The sequence below is a fragment of the Bufo gargarizans genome, chromosome 1 (genome assembly GCF_014858855.1).
Source record: "Bufo gargarizans isolate SCDJY-AF-19 chromosome 1, ASM1485885v1, whole genome shotgun sequence".
Lineage (NCBI taxonomy): Eukaryota > Metazoa > Chordata > Amphibia > Anura > Bufonidae > Bufo > Bufo gargarizans.
Window position 1 is genome coordinate 590,802,252 of NC_058080.1, and position 19,584 is coordinate 590,821,835.

The window sequence follows — 19,584 nt, forward strand, 5'->3', positions numbered from 1 at the left end:
TCCTCCCACCTTCTGAACACCCCATCTTGCCACCCCCAGTACTGTGCTCCCCAATACCATACTGCAGAAAAAGAAACAGCATATAAATGCCCCTTATAATGTGTGCGAGTACAAAATAATGTCCTAATAATGTGTGCGAGTACAAAATAATGTCCTCATAATGTGTGCGAGTACAAAATAATGTCCTCATAATGTGTGCCAGTACAAAAAAATGGCTCCGTTGCATACCAGTACAAAAAAATGCTCCATAGGCCTCATGCACACGACAGTATTTTTTTGCGGTCCGCGAAAAGGGGTTCCGTTGTTCCGTGATCCGTGTCCGTTTTTGTTTCCGTGTGTCTTCCTTTATTTTTGGAGGATCTCCAAACATGAAGGAAAGTAAAAAAAAAATCTAAGTTTAGTTTGCCATGCAAATGATAGGAAAAAAACGGACGCGGATGACAATCTTGTGTGCATCCGTGTTTTTTCACGGACTCATTAACTTGAATGGGTCCGTGAACCGTTGTCCGTGAAAAAAATAGGACAGGTCCTATTTTTTTCACGGACTGGAAACACGGACGCGGATGACAAACGGTGCATTATCCAAGTTTTCCACAGACCCATTAAAAAAGTCAATGGGTCCGCAGAAAATCACAGAAAACGGAACAACGGACACGGGACACAACAACGGTCGTGTGCATGAGGCCATAATGTGTGCTAGTACAAAAAATACCTCCTCTGTGCTCCCTGTAGAACCAATGTCCCCATAGCAGCCCCATAACGTGTACCAATCTCCCTACTGTGTTCCAGTACATAAAATACCCCATCTTAGTGGACCCAGTAGAGCTAATGTCCCCATAGTGCCCCTACAATGTATGCCAGTATAAAATACTGCTATATAGTGCCCCCAGTAGATGCACTCCGTAGTGCTTCCGGTGTAACTGTTCCGTGACTCTGTTCCGCATCTCCGGAAATGCGGATCCATTCAATTAAATGGGTCCGCATCCGTGATGCGTTGTGCACACAGCCAGCGGCCGTGGATTGCCGACCTGCTGTTTGCGGGCCGCAATATGGCCACGGCCGCCCAACGGCTGTGTACATGAGGCCTAAGGCTAGGACTACAGGACGACATGTGTTGCGCGACACATAGGGCACAATTGCACTGCAACATGTGTCGCGCGACAATTTTTATAATGATAGTCTATGGTGTCACACTGCGACACGACAGTAGCAAAAAATCCATCCAAGTCGCAGCATGTCGCAGTGCGACACCATAGACTATCATTATAAAAATTGTCGCGCGACACATGTTGCAGTGTAGTTGTGCCCTATGTGTTGCGCAGCCCGTGTCGTCGTGTAGCCCTAGCCTAATTTGTAAGCCGACCAACGAGTAGTCTAATCGGACACGGTCCACCTGAGCCCTAATGAATACAAAGACGCCTTGCCTAATTCTTTACCTGCTGTTCTGCGACTCTTTATAACTACCACGCAAAATACTGACAGACTAATCCGCTACGCAGAGACAAGCCTTAATAAAATGACCCCGGTGATTTATTTTTTTCATAATAAAACGAAAAAGATGTAAAGATGAACACAGTGATGATAAAAGTTCCGAAACCGTGCCTTGTCACTAAGGAGTTAAACGCTGCCCTCCTCGCACTGTCGTTTACTTCACCTTTTGACAAAGGCGCTGATTTATAATCCCAGCCTTTGAAGTTACACCTGAAAGAGACTTAGGAGGGGCTGAAAGCTTTAGACATTGCAATAAAAGTCGTATTGTCAACTGGTTAAAAAGAGAAGGGGAAAAAAAAAATAAAAAATCATTTGTCTCTCGGCAGTATGTATCCTGTCACATGATGGCGGTAATAGGATCCCTCAGTCAGTCCCTAGAATCACCACTTCGGTTTGGGTCTGACTGCAGTTGCTGTGAAGCGTCTGTAGGGTTCCCCTTTGCCTTATCCTACAATATCTCTCTCTTTCTCTCTCCAGTCTGTAACAACAACCGAAAATAAAAGGCATCCCCCAAAGCTGAGCCAGTCCCTCTCAGGATCTGAGCAAATGAACAACCTGCTACACGTCTAGGGGAATCCTTGGCTGCCTGTCACTCTCCTCACATATTCGGCTCAACTCAGCAAGGGGAATGGATTTGTTGAGACTTTCATTGAGGATCCTGCTATTGCCTTCAGTGCTGGTGCTCTGCTCTGATCTCTTTCATTCTGGTGAGTGCAGGAGGGTGGAGGGGACATAGCTGACCGGCAGCCTCCACTTCTGTCATTGGTGCAGCAGGATTTGGGGGAGAAAGGAGGGAGGCAGCAGTCTGCCTTGGGAGCTGGGGTAGTTTTCGGTGATATTGAGGTCATTGTGGTCTCATACCGCACTTAGACTGCTGTTCCAGGTAGATATTGTTGTCTCATGAGACCTCCTCTTATGTCAGTTACCTGAACGGTATCCAGTAGATTTTTTACAGTGAACTGGGTCGATCCAAATCTTGGAATAATTAATGGAGAAGGGAATTTGGGAGAATTGATTTGCCAGGTTTGAGATTTGCAGTCAATCAGACCGGTTTACCTTCTGGAGAATCGATCCAGAAAAAGAATTTGTACAATTTCACTTATCTCCGCTCATCTTGATTATGACCGGTCGTGACATGAATTTTAGGGTAGGGTTAATTCTGAATCTTTAAAGGTAAAATGACAAATACCTGTTTCTAAATCCATATGTGACTGCTGAATGTATTTAACAAGACAATTTGTTTGCATGGACTTGACCGCAATGAAGATACGTGTTAAAGAACTACAAGACTCATCATGTCCTGTCAGCCACAGGCAAGGTGTCTGTTCCACAGCAGCTGGAGAGCCACAGGTCGCCGACTGCTGGTGTTACAGACGTGTTCTCTATATCTAGGGGTTAGGGCTCATGCACAAGGACCGTATTTTCTTTCCGTGTCCGTTCCGTTTTTTTCAGCCCGTATGCGGAACCATTGACTTTAATAGGTCCGCAAAAAAAAGGGAAAATGACTCTGTGTGTATTCCGTTTCCATATATCCTCAAGTCCGTTCTGAAAAAAATTAGAACGTGTCCTATTTTTGTCTGTTTTGCGGACAAGAACAGGCATTATCACAATGGATCCTTCCAAAAAACAAATGCAACACAGACTTGACACGGATGTCATCCCTTTTTTTTGGGGGATCTGTGTTTTTCAGACCGCAAAATACATACGATCATGTGCATGAGCCCTTATTATAGACAAATGAATTAATAAGTTCGCACTTTTGCTTAGAACGGGAGAATTTTTAGAATCCCTTAGTGGCAAGATGTACCTGTTAGGGTCCATTCACACGTCCGCAATTTCGTTCCGCATTTTGCAGAACAGAATCGCAGACCCATCCATTTCTATGGGGCAGCACGATGTGCTGCCTGGATCCGGAATTTCGGACCCGCACTTCCGGGCCCGCAATTACGTTCCCGAAAAAAATAGGCATTTTCTATGAATGCCTATAGGCATTTTCTATTAAGTGCCGGCAATGTGCGGTCCGCAAAATGCTGAACGCACATCTCCAATGTCCGCGTTTTGTGGATCCGCAAAACACACACGGACGTGTGAATGGACCCTTAGAGATGAGCAAAGTTTTTGAAAATTCACAGAATTTTACAAAAAATTGGCTTTGTGACAAATTACTTTGTCACAAAGTGCATTTCTTTGTAAGTAGTGAGTGCAATGACAGGGAACAGCGATTGCGCCACTCCCCGTCATTGTACCCTTCAGATGCCACGTTCATCGCCGATCGCGGCATCTGACATTATTATTAAGGTCTATAATAAAAATAAATAAAGTCATACTTATCCCATCCGTTTGATCACAAAGAGCCCACCTCCGCCATTTTGATTGAAGATCCAGTGCAAAAACTTGCGCGGCACGTAATGACGTCATCATGTCGGCTGGTGTGGTGACGTCATACATCACCGCGTGCAAGATTTTATGTGAGATCTTTAATCAAGATGTCGTGGCGGGCTCTTTGCACTCAAATAGATGAGGTGAGTATGATTTTTTATTTTTTTTACCCCATTTCAGGGAAAATTAATTTTTATACCACAAAACACGAGAAAATTTGGCTTTGCGACTAATTTAATTTTTCCTGAAATTCGGATCAAAGTCCACTTCGGACAGTTCGATTCACTCAACACTACTACCTATACTGTCAAAATGTCTGATTATATGATATGTTGTGATTTCTAAACAGGGTCATGTAAGGACTGGTAAGTGTGACTGTGTCAGGCTTTTGTCCGGCTATAGGGTCAATGTCTGTTGAGTAGACTTGTCTTGCATTGGACGTGTGGGGCTCAGTAGTTGCCTACAGAAATATCAGTACATTGTTTGCTTCTGTAGAACAGTGCAAAGCAAGAATAATGACCCAGTTTACTGTGTGTGACAGGAGGTGTACAATGCAGTGAACAGACGAAAGCTCTGTATGATCAAGTGCATGTTTTCTTAGTACATCGGAACACATGTATGAACATGTCATACTCCTTAACTATGCTGGGAAACCTTGCAGCTTGTAACATGTACCATAATTATGAATAATATATGCCGTTTTTCTGGAACACCTAACGGCAAGCAGCAACATTTTTATTTTTTGTGAGGCTATGTTTTCTCATACAGGCCTGATGTAGTCGCATCTGATATGAGTGACCGTTTCATAGCATGTTTATGTGCCATCAAAGAAGGCCACAACTTTAACAAAAGCTCTGATGGACAAGTGGCAGCACTCCGTGTAATACATATGACAAGGGTGCTGGGTGCCAGTGGGTGCAGAGATAAAAACTTGCCCCAGGTGTATTCATTCAAACCCCATCGTATTTACGCTAAAACACCCCCAATGAAGTCCACGTTTCCCTGATCCTCTGTGTTAGACTTATTCGATTTTCATCTTGATTAGAGATGAGCGATTCGGGTTCGATTTGGCCGAATTGATTGACCAGGTCTGAATTGACTCTACTCAAATCAAATCTGCTTCAATTGGTCTTAAAATTGATGTGTGAGTCTTTGAAGGTCTCTTAAGACTCAGATTTTGCTTCTTCTTTTTTTTTTTTACAATTTTTTAAATTATTTCTCTCCCCCCTCCCCTTCAAAACTCACCAGAATAGAGTAACCAAAAATTTAGATGAGTCTCGAATTTTGACAATTTGTTTAATTTCCAATCAATTAGCTCATCTCTTCAGATGATCGGTCCTTCCTCTGTTGTCCTTAGACTATCTGCATGCATAATGTCATTCAGGGTCGTAGTCAGATATCATCTGCACATGTGGAGGAGATGCCCTGCTGTTCAGGTTAGTCAGCAGGGGAACTTATGTCACAAATAGAAACAGATTTGTATCCTGAAAGGATAATAGATGGGGGCTGTTTTAGGCACAGGGCATACTGATATTAACTTCTTCAAGACCAGACATTTCCCTATGGGATTAAACACCTGTTAAGTCTTAGATTAGGAACATAAAGGTCTACGCTATATGGATGTTTTTTATTAGTCCAATTAAAAAATATCCTGTGGTGTGAAATATGGAAAGAAATTAATCACTAATCATTAGGTCTCATTCACACTGGGTAATAATGTGTGGGTTCTTATGTGCACCACTATCATACCAGAAATATGATCACTCAGGACAACGGGTAATAAATGTATAAAACCACTTAAACTGCTGAGGTTTGAGAAAAACAGCCTGGTTAAAAACTCAGTATATGGAAATGTATAATTTCATATAAGAAACATAGAATCTGTCGGCAGATAAGAACCATTTGGCCCATCTAGTCTGCCCAATATACTAAGTACTATGGATAGTCCCTGGCCCTATCTTATATGAGGGATGGCCTTATGCCTATCCCATGCATGCTTAAACTCCATCACTGTATTTGCAGCTACCACTTCTGCAGGAAGGCTATTCCATGCATCCACTACTCTCTCAGTAAAGTAATAATTCCTTATATTACTTTTAAACCTTTGCCCCTCTAATTTAAGAAATGCAACTTGCACACCAGTGGTGCCAGATGAGGACTTTATAGTCATAGAAGACAGTAGAAAATCAACAACCATATGACAAGTTTATCTGTGTTGAAGTTTATTAACATATGTTTGGTATCCAGACACAGGCCAGGCTGATATGGTCTTAGAATAAGCAAATTTTACAGACCTTTGTTTCCGCGGACCTTTTCAATGGTAAATCTGTCAACGTTCCAACTTCCAGGTTGGAATTCTATTTGCTCCCACCTCCATTGAAAAAGGTCTGTATGGACTGAAATGCTAGTCTTTTTTCAGACCTTTTTCACGCAACGCTGGCCCCATAGAAGTGAATGGGGCTTTGTGAAAATTGCATTGCATCCCCAAGCAAGTACGGATGCAATGCGTTTTTCACGGATGGTTGCTAAGAGATGTTGTTTGTAAACATTCAGTTTTTTATCATGCGCATGCAAAGCGCATTAAATCACATTGCACCCACGCAATAAAAACTGAACAACCGAATGCAATCGCAGACAAAACTGAATGGACTTGCTTGCGAAATTGCGCAGTTTTCACTAAACGCATTCACAACGCATCCGGACCTAATCCGGACACCGGCTCGTCTGCAAGGGGCCTAACACTGGTAAATAATTGATTTAAAAGTCTGTAAGAAATACTATAATTAACGATTGACCTCTTTCTCCACTGACCGGCTGACTGGATCTTGAGAAATCTACAGTCATCGTGACTTGGTTTTGCCCTTCAGCCTGTGAGTCATGAGATGACGTTCGCTGTAGTCGTTTTGCAGTAATGTGATGTAATGCGCCCGTCTGGGACACATTCTCATGCACTCGCATTGTGTCTGACCACTCTACTCCTACTCTGTCACTCCTTGACATTTGACAGCAGAACACTTGGGTAGCATAAAGAAATCATTATCCTCACCATGGAGAACATGTGAGTCAGGCTACAAAGACTTCGGCGGCCAAATGTTTTCATTTCGTTTCAGCAAGTGTAGCCATGTGATGTATGTATTCTGCACATTCTTACAATGTTGCCAGGCCTGCTTCACATTTTTGGGGGAACAGTACACATTGTAACATTATGAAATATGCCAGTAGGGCAGGACATTCTTGCTGCATACCTTGTAACCACGGAGGCTTCTATACGTTGTTTGCTGCTTTCATTTTTACCGTCTTCCCAACACGGGAGGGTGAGGTTTAGCAGATATCTTGATCTGGACTGAAATGATAACAATAATGATCGTAATGTAAAAAGTGAACTAAAACAAACACAAAAACGTGGCTTCTTTCCCCCCAAAAAAATAATACCTCAACTTTCCACATGCTATGTACGGTAGGCAGCTCAGCCTCACTCGCTTCTATAAAGCTGAGCTGCAGTACCGGACACAACACATGGAGAGGTGGGGCACTGTGTCTAGAAGAAAGCCGACGTGTTGTATCACCCCTTTATACTGGCAATATACATTAGCCTGACTGTCCCCTCATATCTGAAGAAAGATGTACGTTTTTGCTAGAAGCACATGTCCTCTGTGGTGCAGTTTCTTGAGGCAAAAGCCATCAGTGAATCCAGAAGGAGGGAAAGTATGAAGAAAAAAGTGCTACTTCTACTCTCTCTTTTGCATCCACTACAGCAGGGATGGCTAACTTGCGGTTCTCCAGCTGTTGTAAAACTACAATTCCCACCATGCCCTGCTGTAGGCTGATAGCTGTAGGCAGTCTGGCCATGCTGGGAGTTGTAGTTTTGCAACAGCTGGAGAGCCACAGGTTGGCCATCCCTGCACTACAGCCTTAGGCTGCATGCACACGACCGTGGTGTGTTTTGCGGTCGCGGATCCGCAAAATACAGATGGCATCCGTGCGTTTTCTGCAATTTGCGGAACGGCACGGACAGCCTTTACATATAACTGCCTATTCTTGTCTGCAAAGCGCGGACAAGAATAGGACATGTTATATTTTTTTGCGGGGCCACGGAACGGAGCAACGGATGTGGACAGCACACGGAGTGCTGTCCACATCTTTTTGCGGCCCCATTGAAGTGAATGAGTCTGCACCCAAGCCGCCAAAACTGTGGCTCGGATGCGGACGAAAACTATGGTCGTGTGCATGAGGCCTTGGTTTAAAAAGTCTTAAAGGGACACTAAGCAGGAATTGTGGAAACAAAGAAAAAGCTACCACATGCAAGTTCTTGCTAGAAATTTGCTAGAGAACCAGGAACCCCTTCACCTTGATGTTCTGCTTGGTCTTCATTGCAGATGGAGCAGTGGGGGAAGATGTCTCTTAGGCACAGCGGTTTAAGCTTTTTTCTTTTCCAAGAAACAGTAAATGACGTTCATAGACAATACATAGTGTATTTCATGTCTAAACATATGTTTAAGGGAAATCTGTCATGTAGGTTTCACTAGTATATCTACCAGCAATGGCCATCAGAACATTGTACAAGCATGCCAAACATGCTGTTATATTAATTGACTTTTTAGCAAATATCCAGGAAATGCACTTTTAATCCTATGAAAAATGGCTCCCAAGTGCCCAACTCGGTGGCCTTGGGTTGTCAAAGCGCCCATGGCCGCCTCCCTTCCCTGCTGTGTGCTCCTCCCATAAGCTCCCCAGGTTTCCTTCCCTCTCCCTGACCTCGTGATGATGCAGCTCTTCCCCACTGTGTGCCCTCCCCTCAGCTTCCAAGGCTTCCTACCCCTCTTCCCTGATGTTGTCACACAGCGGGGAAGTGCTGCATCATCGTAACATCAGGGGAGGAAACCTTTGGAGCTTAGAAGAGGAGCACATGGTGGATAAGGGAGGCAGGACACTTTAAAAACCCAAGGCTGCCCACCTGGGCACTTGGGAGCCTTTTCAGAGGACCAAAAGTGCTTTTCCTGGACATTCATTAAACAGACAAATTACATAAAGGCATGTTTAGCAGCATTCTGACGGCCATTGGTGGTAGTTATACTAGTGTGACAGACTCACTTTAATCTATTCCTGCTTATCTGCATTTTACAGCAAAGGCAATACTGTGATATAAAGTAATGTCAATCCCATTTACCTGTATTTTAGTCATCACATTGAAAATATATATATATATATAGTGGGGATTTGCTCTGGTAGACAGGCTTGCGGACACAGTATACAGGCAACGACAACGTCTTTAACTTAAACAGTTCGGTGTTTATTCACACATAAGGATAAGCAAAACAAAAGGTCAGTTTCAAGGAAAACAGTCACCTTGAGTCTGGTGTTTGTTCACACCATGCAGCAATGCAGAAGTCCTTGGACATAGCAGAAAACCACCTGCTCTCACGCCAACAAGGTAGCAGATCGTGCAGCTGCCGAGCAAGGGGGCCTTCTGTCAGTGACAGCAGGGCACCTCTGAGAGAAGTCAGGGACAGTTCCCAGGTGTCCCTGCCTTCTAGATCGCTGTATACACAGTGCTCAAGAAGCGCTGTGTATACAGGTCAGGAAGCGCTATGCCGCTTCCTGTCCCAGCCCAGTGATCCTATGACGGCCGGGGCCGGGGGAGTGCAGGAGCTGTCGTATCTTCCATAGACCATGATCAGCTCTGCACTAAGGCTGTACAGCGCAGTGTATTGCTGTGCAGCCTCTATGGGGGGTGTATTTCCCCTGTAACTGGGCTACTATGTCAGCCCCAGTTACAGGAGAAATCAATAGTTAAAAGAAGTTAAATGTCCCCCACAGGTCTTTTATAACCTTATGGGGGGACACAAAGTGTAAAAAAATTAATAAAGTGTTTTAAAAAAAACTAATGAAAAAAGTTTCACATAACCCCACTCCCCATCCGTTATTTAAAAAATGTAAAAAATAGAAGAAAAAAAATGAGAGACATATTTGGTATCACCGCGTCCGCAACTACCAGCTCAAATAATATCACATAATCCCCCCCATTATGTTAAAGCCATAAAGAAATAAACATTGCGCCAAAACAGATTTTTTTTGTGAGCTCACCACCCAAAAAACTTAATGTTAATCAATAAAAAAGTTGCATGTACCCCAAAATGGTAGCAAAAAAAACATCACTTCATCCCACAAAAAATGAGCCCCCACACAAGACCATAGCCAGAAATCTTTAAAAAATATGGCTCTATGAAACTTGCAACACAAAAACATGATTTTTTTTTCAAAAAATGCTCTTATTGTGTAAAGTGTTAAAAAATTATAAAAAATAGACATATTTGGTATCGCCACGTCCATAAAGATTGGCTCTACAAAAATATCACATGATCTACCCCATCAAGCGAATGGCGTAAAAAAAAATATATTATGCCAAAACTTCTTTTTTGTCACCTCAGCACACTAAAAACATATCAATTAATCAACAAGTCGTATGTACCCCAAAATGGTAGCAATAAAAGCTCACCTCGTCCTGCAAAAAACAAGTCCTCAGACAAGACTATAGCCATAAAAATGAAAAAAATATGGCTCTAAGAAAATGGCAACACAAAAACATGATTTTTTTCTAAGAATGTTTTTATTGTGTAAAATGTAAAAAAAAATACATATTTGGTATCATTGGATTCGTAAAGACCGGATCTATAAAAATATCACATGATCTACCTCATCTAATGAACGGTGTAAAAAAAAATAAAAAAATGACACCAAACTGCTTTTTTTGTGACTTCACCTCCCATAAAATTAGATACAAAGCAACTAGAAAGCCAAATGTACCCCCAAAATGGTGCCAATAAAAACTACATCTTGTCCCGCACAAAATAAGCACTCACGCAGCTCATTCAACAAAAAATAAAAAAAGTTATCGCTTTTAAAATCCATGACAAAATTCCATGTTAGAAAATCCAGATGCCGCTCCTTCCTTTCTGAGCTCTGGTGTATCCCCAAATAACAGTTTACAACCACAATTGGGTTCTTACTGTATTCAGGAGAAAATAGGTAGCAAATTGTGGGTAGATATTCTCCTGTTATCTTTTGTGAAAAAGAAAGTTTGGCCCTAAAGCACCATTTTGGCCCTAAAGTTTGGCCCTAAAGCACCATTTTGGCCCTAAAGCACTAATTTAATTTTTCATTTTCACACGCAAGTATTAAAAATTCAGTGAAATGCCTGTTGAGTGAAGTGCTCCTTGTGTGGTGTAGTTTACAAATGTGATCACTGCTTGGGGGTTTTCACTGTGGTTATACCTCAGGGTCTCTTCAAATGCAACATGGTGCCCAAAGACCATTCCAGCAAAATCTGCCCTCCAAAAACAATATGGCGCTCGTTGCCTTCTGTGCCCCGCCGTGTGCCCATACAGCGGTATACAACCACATATGGGGTGTTTCTGTAAACTGCAGAATCAGAGTACTAAATATTGAGGTTTGTTTTGTTGTTAACTCTTGATGTGTTCCAGGAAAAAATTGATTAAAATGGAAAATCTGCAAAACAAGTGAAATTTTGAAATTTCCCATCTATTTTGCTTTAATTCCTATGGAATACCTCCTGTTAACCCTTTGTTAACAACATTTCTAAAACCAGTTTTGAATAGTTTGAGGGTTGTTGTTTCTAAAATGGGGTCATTTATGGGTTGGTTCTATTATGTCAGCCCCACAAAGTGACTTCAGTACTGAACTGGTCCTTAAAAAATCTGACTTTTGAAATTTTCTTAAACATTTCAAATATCACTTCTAAAATTCTAAACCTTCTAACGTCCTAAAAAAAAATAATTACATTACCAAAATTATGCCAACATAAAGTACACATATGAGTAATGTTAATTAATAAATATTGTTTGAGGTATCACTATCTGTCTTAAAAGGCTTAAAAGCAGAGAGATTCAAATTTAGAAAACTGTGAATTTTTTCAAATTTTCGTTAACTTTAGAATTTTTTTTAGAAATAAAAGGTAAAACATATTGACTCAAATTACCATTAACATGAAGTACAATGTGTTACGAGAAAACAATCTCTGAATGGCTTGGATAAGTAAAAACGTTCCAAAATTATTACCACATAAAGTGACACATGTTAGATTTGCAAAATTAGGCCCGGTCTGGAAGTGGTTAACTATGTAATTTCTGCCTTCTACTAGGTAGGCTAATTGCCTCATAAAATGATTTATGTCAAAAATAGCCACAATGGGGGAGATTTATCAAACTAGTGTAAAGTAGGACAGGCTAAACTGCCCATAGCAACCAATCAGATTCCACCTTTCATTTTTCACAGCTCCTTTGAAAAATGAAAGGTGGAATCTTATTTCGCTCAATGTGTTTAATAATGAACTAAAAAATGGCCTGTAGATTGTGTTTACGGTATGTATTATTAGCATTGCGGATTTATCAGTTTGTCAGACGATGTTGCACCCATTGAGAAGTTCGATAATATCATATTACTTCGCTGCGAGTTACAATAGCTGCTATGGGGGAACAGGGTCATTGTTTTATGGGGACAAGCCATGGCCAGTAGAGCTTACAGTCAACAAAGCAAATACGTTCTTGTGGTTCAGTGTTATTAGTGCAAACGACAAACCTCTCTGCTAAGGGGGCTGAGCCAGCGCTGTATTAGAACAATATTTGACATGTGCCACGTTATATTATACTTTATACCTAGTTTTGTATGTTCTTTTTAACAGTTCTATTATCACGTTGCTAGGTCAGGTCACTTCCTAACTGAAAACAAATTGATGTTGTGTCGTCAAGGAGGGGTGGCCATTGCGAATGTAAAATTGTAAAATCGCCAAGAACATTACTATGAGTTTAAGGCTTTAATGTATTTATATAGTAAATATTGCTTTAAATAAAATAAAAACAAGTTCATGCCAAAAATATTGGATTGAAATCAGTTGAGGTGAATCCTGATGAGTTTAGAATTTTTATCTCCTTCTTTATATTTCAGTTGACCTACTTTATCATAATTTCTTTTACATTTTAGGCTCAAAGGGATTGTCATTAGAGATGAGGGAATTGATTCCAAACTAATCGCATTCGAGTTTTGTATTAAAAAAAGAGTTGCATCTGAATCTGAATTTTTGGTGATTCAGGAGAGAATGAAAAAATATTAATAAAAATATAAAGAACAAAGTGAGAGACTAAAGAGAAAACAATCCTAGTCCTAGGAGACCTTGGTGTCATAGATACATTTTCAGGGCGTTTGAAGCTCTTTTGATTCGGATAGAATCCCATCAGACCTGAATTGAACCGGAATAAAATTTTGAGTGATTTGCTCAACTTTAGTTCACATTTGGATTCCCTAACAGGGAATATAAACATTATAGATGTGACATCCCCCACTCAGAACCTAAGTTTATGAGCCAAAATCTCTACAAATTCTGGCTGACTTGAGCTGTGTATTACATAGGGGTCATTCATCTGAATGGTTTCCATGTGATGCTATGTATCACTGCATAAACAAGTGGTATGCCTGGGATGCCATTCAGTAGTTGACCACCAGGAGCCACATTCTACAAGGAATTTTCTCAGATTATCTGAGACAACCGCTTTATGGGCCATTTCCTGACATTTTTCAATAAATGTAATTTGTTTGTGTGGGCAAAGGTTACCATGGATGTTTGTAATTTCTGCTTGAAGTGGTTGTCTATCCCAGGAGGCCGATCAGCTGGTCTGTGTAGCTTTGTCAATGAAAGTCAGTGCCAGAGGTACACAGCACCGAGTAGTGGCAGAGCTTACTACTATAGCACTGCTCCCATTGACTTTAATGGAAGCAGTGCTGTAATAGTGATCTTCTACCGTTATACTGTTGCTGTGTAGCTCCCCACACCTTTGACGCCCCACATCCCTTATGATCAGCTGGTCTGCGAAGCTCTGTTGATGGAAGTCAGCGCTGTAACTACACTGCACCGTCAACATTTTAGCGGTGGGAGCTCACTACTACAGCACTAGCAGAGCACAGGCCTTGTCATAAATGACATGCCTCCTCCGGCAGTCGGTGCACCAGAATGAAATCTACGTCAGTTCATAGATTTCTGTCATTTATTGTTTCTGGTGTAAATAATGATGAATGTGGCCACACATCACTTAGCGAGGGCGGTGTAAAATGGCAGTTGCAACAAACAAAAAAGTTGCGATGGCACTGAGTTACAAAATGGGGGTTATGCAACTTTAGGCAAGAAAGACTGGAAAGTGAGTGGAATGATGAATTTCCCTCATTGCTTTCAGATTCATTACATTTTAGTGTTTTTCTTTCCGAACTCTGAAACCATTTTACCCTAATTAGTTATCAATGTTTAGTGAATTGTGAAACGATAAACCAGTTTGTCTGGTTAGATGGGGTATAGATGAGTTGGAGGGAGGCGTTTCAAGCCAACACAGTACAGCGAAGTATTGTTAAAATACTTTCCCCCTGGGCACATTGAAGGAGATGTATATGGCATGTCATGTCTGTGACTAGCTGACCGAAATGATTGATCCTGTTATAGACATCCTTCAGGCTATAGGTCAAAGGGGCATGAAAAATGAGCAACTTAGATTAGATCAAAAGGCAGTCAAGCGCAAACACCTTCTCTTCCATTTACACAGAATTATGTCTTACCTTTGTAATGTAGTTCTTCCTTCAAAGGCGGGTAGCAGCCTAAAGCTACACAAGGCTAGTATATAACCTTTTATGACCTAATGTCTAATTAGTATTCTTTATCATGGATGGTTTACCGATGTGGCCATTACAAACTATGCAATTTATTAATATGAGCAGAACTATATTGATTGAAAACACAGAAAATGGTGGTTTAGGAGGTTTTCTGGAGCATAGATATTAATGAACTATCCTCAGGATAGATCAACCATATTAGCTCATTGGGGGTCTGACCAGTACCCCTAATGACCAGTGTCACATGCCGGATGTCCCAAGGGGGACCTCAGAGACATCAGGTGAGCAGGATACAAGGAAAACAGGCCAAGGACCATGGAACACATAACTATTACAAAGGAACCAAGTCACGTGACAATGACTATAACAGAAGACCTCAATGTACTGAAATGGAACAGTAGGTGTTGATCCACTGCGCCACTGACTAGCAATACTCTGGAGGGGCATAACTAAGCAGCTACCGACAGTCCATAGAGTCCACAGACAGGCAGGAAGAACGGAACAGAGGCAGAAGCTGGTACCATTTCTGGTATCTCCTTGCAGCCTGATCCTGCTGCCACTGACTCGGTTTAGGCTCTGGAGTCACCCCTGGCAACTGCCCTAACGGCCCAAGCCTATCCTCACCATCTGAGGCTCTAGTGAAGACCAGGTAGCTGTTTAGTTACGCCCCTCCAGAGTATTGCTAGTCAGTGGCGTTTCAGTACATTGAGGTCTTCTTGTTATAGTCATTGTCACGTGTCTTGGTTCCTTTGTAATAGTTATGTGTTCCGTGGTCCTTGGCCTGTTTTCCTTGTATCCTGCTTGCCTGATGTCTCGGAGATCCCCCTTGGGACATCCGGCACGTGATAGTATACAGAACCAGGTGGAACACACGGAGGTGTAGATGGTAGGACCCCTTGGTTCAGCAGCAAAGTGCAAAACCTGGGAAGACAAATGTAAACAGACAGACTACACAGAGCAGAAGGGTGAAACCCCACAAGACAGAACAGACTGCCCAAGACTGACAACAACACCCCACGCTCAAAGGCAGAAATAGCAGCCTAACGAGTGCACCTGAAAGGACACACCCAGGAACAGACAGGTTTTGCATACGGTCATGTGTCGGGGTCCAAGGCAGACCTCTGGGACGTCAGGAAACCAGGATACAGGAAAACAGATCAAGGATACAGATGTACGCACAGGCGCACTACCCGGAACAGCGGGTGTGGGCCCACTGCACCACTGACTGGCAATACTCTGGAGGGGCGTGACTAAGCAACACCTGGTATTCACTAGAGTCTCAAATGGTGAGGATAGGCTTGGGCCGAAGGTAGTTGCCAGGGGCTACTACTCCAGAGCGTAAACCGAATCAGTGGCAGCTGGTCCAGACAGACCAGGAGGTACCTGATTTAGGTACCGGCAGGGAGCCGGACACAGACAGAGATGTAACCAGGAGCAACGGAATACACGGATTGCGACAGAAGCAGTTTGCCTGCGCCACAAGCAATAGAAGCTAAGTGGCCCCAGGCAGAGCTGCACAAAGACAAAGAATGGACATTCCTCCTCCAGGGACCACAGGAACCCTCTTCCGAAGGCAGGTCAGAACAACAGGCAAACATAAACAGAACAGGGACAGAAGCCAAAGGCACTACAGGACAGACATGGGCCAGGCTCTCAGATGCAGTTACTCACTGCTAGGCGATACATGGAACAGACCAGGATAACAGATCATAACATGATATATCAGACAGGGCAGGTACAGATCAGAACATGACATATGATGCAAAACCAGGCTACACCACGAAGAATCTTAGATGGAAAAACCCCAGGAACAGAAGCGAGGTGCAACACCTAGTAGCCACAGACAGGACTCAGGACATACTGACAAACACTGACCAGAACTGAACCACAGCTCATAGGTCTATATAGCTGGGTAACGAGGCACCTGGAATGCCACACCCGGGCACAACAGTCAGGGGGAGTTAACCCCATCAGAACCGGAGCTCATAACAACAGGATACACAGGTACAGAACCCAGCTTTGTCCCTGGCAACCGCCATACACTGACACCACAGAACAGTACGCAAGAGCGAAACCAACCTGACATACCCACAGGGAGACGATACAGTCAAAGGGGGTACACACACACATGGGCAGGTTCACACTAGATACTGCAGCCGGCACGCCGGCAAAAGCAACCAGCCTTCACAGAATCACCCGCAGCCACTACGCAAAAGGCGTGCAGCCAGCCTGCATGGCAAACCATGTCACGGTGAACTGCACCGTGACAAGCAGCAATTTCAGTCCAGCCCTTGGCACCAGAATCTGTACAGTGGATCGAGCTGGAAGTCGAAGGCTCTGTCCACTGTGCTAAACTCCCAATCCCTTGAATGGGAACTGATCTGCAGAACCCTGGCATGGCCACTGCACAGAGGATGGAGCCAGAAGGGACCCAAAACAACTAATTGATAGGGGGTGACATGTGTTGAACCCCCATTAATCTGAAATGATGACCTATCCCAAGGATAGACCATCAATGTCTAAATTCTTTCATTAGGTATTGCTACAATGCAAGTGGACAATGGGACCTTAGCGTATATTATTATTTCTTAATCATGCCATCAGGTTTGCCAGCTTCCTTCACAGATAAATCTACTGCAAAGTGTTTTCAAGCGGAATTATGCTTTAATAATAGGTTTACAGACATATGATTTGGCCACAAGTCAGATCAATATTTATATAACTAGTTGTGTGAAATGAGGCAATCAGTTGAACGGAAATCTTATCCATGTACACTAATGTTTACCTGGCCTGATAATGTGTTCTCTGACCTAAAGATATTTTTCTGGAGGTACATGGAGATGCACTAGAGGGTTCATGCAAAAATATGAATAATAATGTATATTAGTCTTTTACATTTTACAAACTAGACCGGTTATGGCTCTTTACATTTTAGGGTAAATCAAAGTTTTTTTAAATTGAAATCACAGAAACCAACTTACATGTTTCACAAACAGCGAAGAATCTGATAAAGGAAATCCTGGTAAGAGTCATGTATCTGCCTAATAATCGCAAAAAAGACAAGTAAGAGGAAGGGTGGAAAGAAAAAGAAGGCAGAGAGGAGTTTTAGTAACTACTTGCATTCCCCATGTTATAATAATTCATGGAGCATTTTTATATAACTTTGTTATTTTATTCCTCTATTATTCCTACTAGAGGTTTATGAATGAATAGCCAGCAGCCTGGAACACTCCATCTGGGCGTTAACCCCTATAATCCCTATCCCTATAATGACCCCCAGAATGCCTGGGCCCCTCCTTTAGAGCATACTTACCTGCTCCCCGGCACCTTCCTCCCTCCAGATCCCTGCACAACTGCCGCTGCATCTCCCCGTCTCACGGATCAAAACATCCGACGTCGGGGGGGAGTAGCCAATACTAGGCCACGACAGTAACCAGCCATCACCCCGCGATGCTAGGAAAGCTGGTCACCATTGCAGCCTGTTATCAGATGTACCCTCCCCGTTGCTGGATGTTTTGATCCACGCAACGGGGAGATGTAGGGGAGGCCATGCAGCGATCCAGAGGGATGTGGGTGCCAGGGAGCAGGTAAGTATGCTCTAGAACAGGGGCCCGGGCATTCTGGGGGTGATTATAGGGATTGGATAACCCCTTTAACCCCATCACTACAAACTGTGCTGTAGAGTATACAAAGCATTAACAATACATGACATATCATTACATTAAACATTAAAGAACAAACCGTTTGCAGATACCCCTGCACTGGGGTATGCACTTGCAATATAGTCATAAATTTCTAGTGTTAATATTAGATGCATAGCACAACATACAGTCATAGGAGTGTTAGAATCTATTACACAGGAAAAGAAATCCAAGTAGTTGCTGAAACAGAGATGTCAGGAGAGATGACAAGACCTCTTTAAGCTAATAGTAAGAGAGCCACGTATAGAGAGCATCACTTTCTCTGAACAAGAGCCAAGGCAGCACTCGGTGAAAATGACTTCTGACTTCTCCAGAGTCTGAGTGACAAGTATTTCCATATATTACAAAATATTTGGTTGACCTCAGCTACAAACTCTGAAGCTGGTGAGATAGGGTTTATTGAGGCAATGAACTTTCTGCAAACGTGATCGCGAGCAGAGCAGTCACCATCAAGGGAATTAGGGCTATACCTCTGGGCAACTCTACAGATGCTAGTATAAATACCAGTATATGCTAGAAGAGGATGAAATAGATGAGCATAGTATTATGTTTGGTCAGACACCTATAATACCTAGAGAGAATATTATTAAACAGTGAGTAGAGGATTTTTGTGTAAGAAGCAAAAACTTAGAGTGATTCTCCAAGAAAAGAGACCTAGTAAGATCTTCCCATCTGCAGATGATCCTGGTCATGAGTCTGCCATTGCCTAAATAGACTATAAAGGAGAGATGTGATGGAGGAACCTTCTGGAGAAATAAACACTCAGATGGTTTAACCTGTTTATTAATGTCAAGACCAGACCTATAATTGTACTCCAACTGGTAATAGAAGAAGTACTGTACTCTAATAATGGAAATCACCATTCCTGGTAAAGGGTAGACAATGGTTTCAATACAGAGGATAATAGAAAATTAGCTAGAAGGGGTCAGACCTAGAGAGGAAAGCACAGGATATTAAGTTTTCCCAAACCAGCATTAAAATGTACAGTAGGTTTTCATACAGTAGTATGAGTAGACCTGGTATTAGAGATAATTGTAGCAAATCCCAAAAGTTATCTAAGTAAAAACACCATAGGTGCAGGACGAGTGTTGGGGTAGCCACATGATCTCCAAGGGATCCTTCAATGATAAGTTCACTTCTAATTGGACCAATTTTTTTGTCAATCTCAGATGAAAAAAGATCTAAGATGCAGATACCCATTTGACAAAGAGTAAAAAAAGGTGTTCCCCTTACTAATTTATGTTAAGAAAGAAGGCCAATATGCCCTTTGAACATTATCATGAAATAGATTTATTAGGACAATAAGGCATGTTTTAGAACTTGTATTTTCAGGCACATATGTCAT

General features: G+C 42.3%; 1 protein-coding gene across 1 annotated transcript in view; it reads left to right on the plus strand.

Moving 5' to 3' along the window:
• Positions 1 to 1,925: 1,925 nt before the first annotated feature.
• Positions 1,926 to 19,584, plus strand: part of KREMEN1 (kringle containing transmembrane protein 1) — a 190,352-nt gene continuing 172,693 nt past the window's right edge. Inside the window, exon 1 of the mRNA XM_044290905.1 lies at positions 1,926 to 2,198. Coding sequence (XP_044146840.1) covers positions 2,120 to 2,198 — 79 coding nt within the window. The 5' untranslated portion in view covers positions 1,926 to 2,119. The remainder of the gene's footprint in view (positions 2,199 to 19,584) is intronic.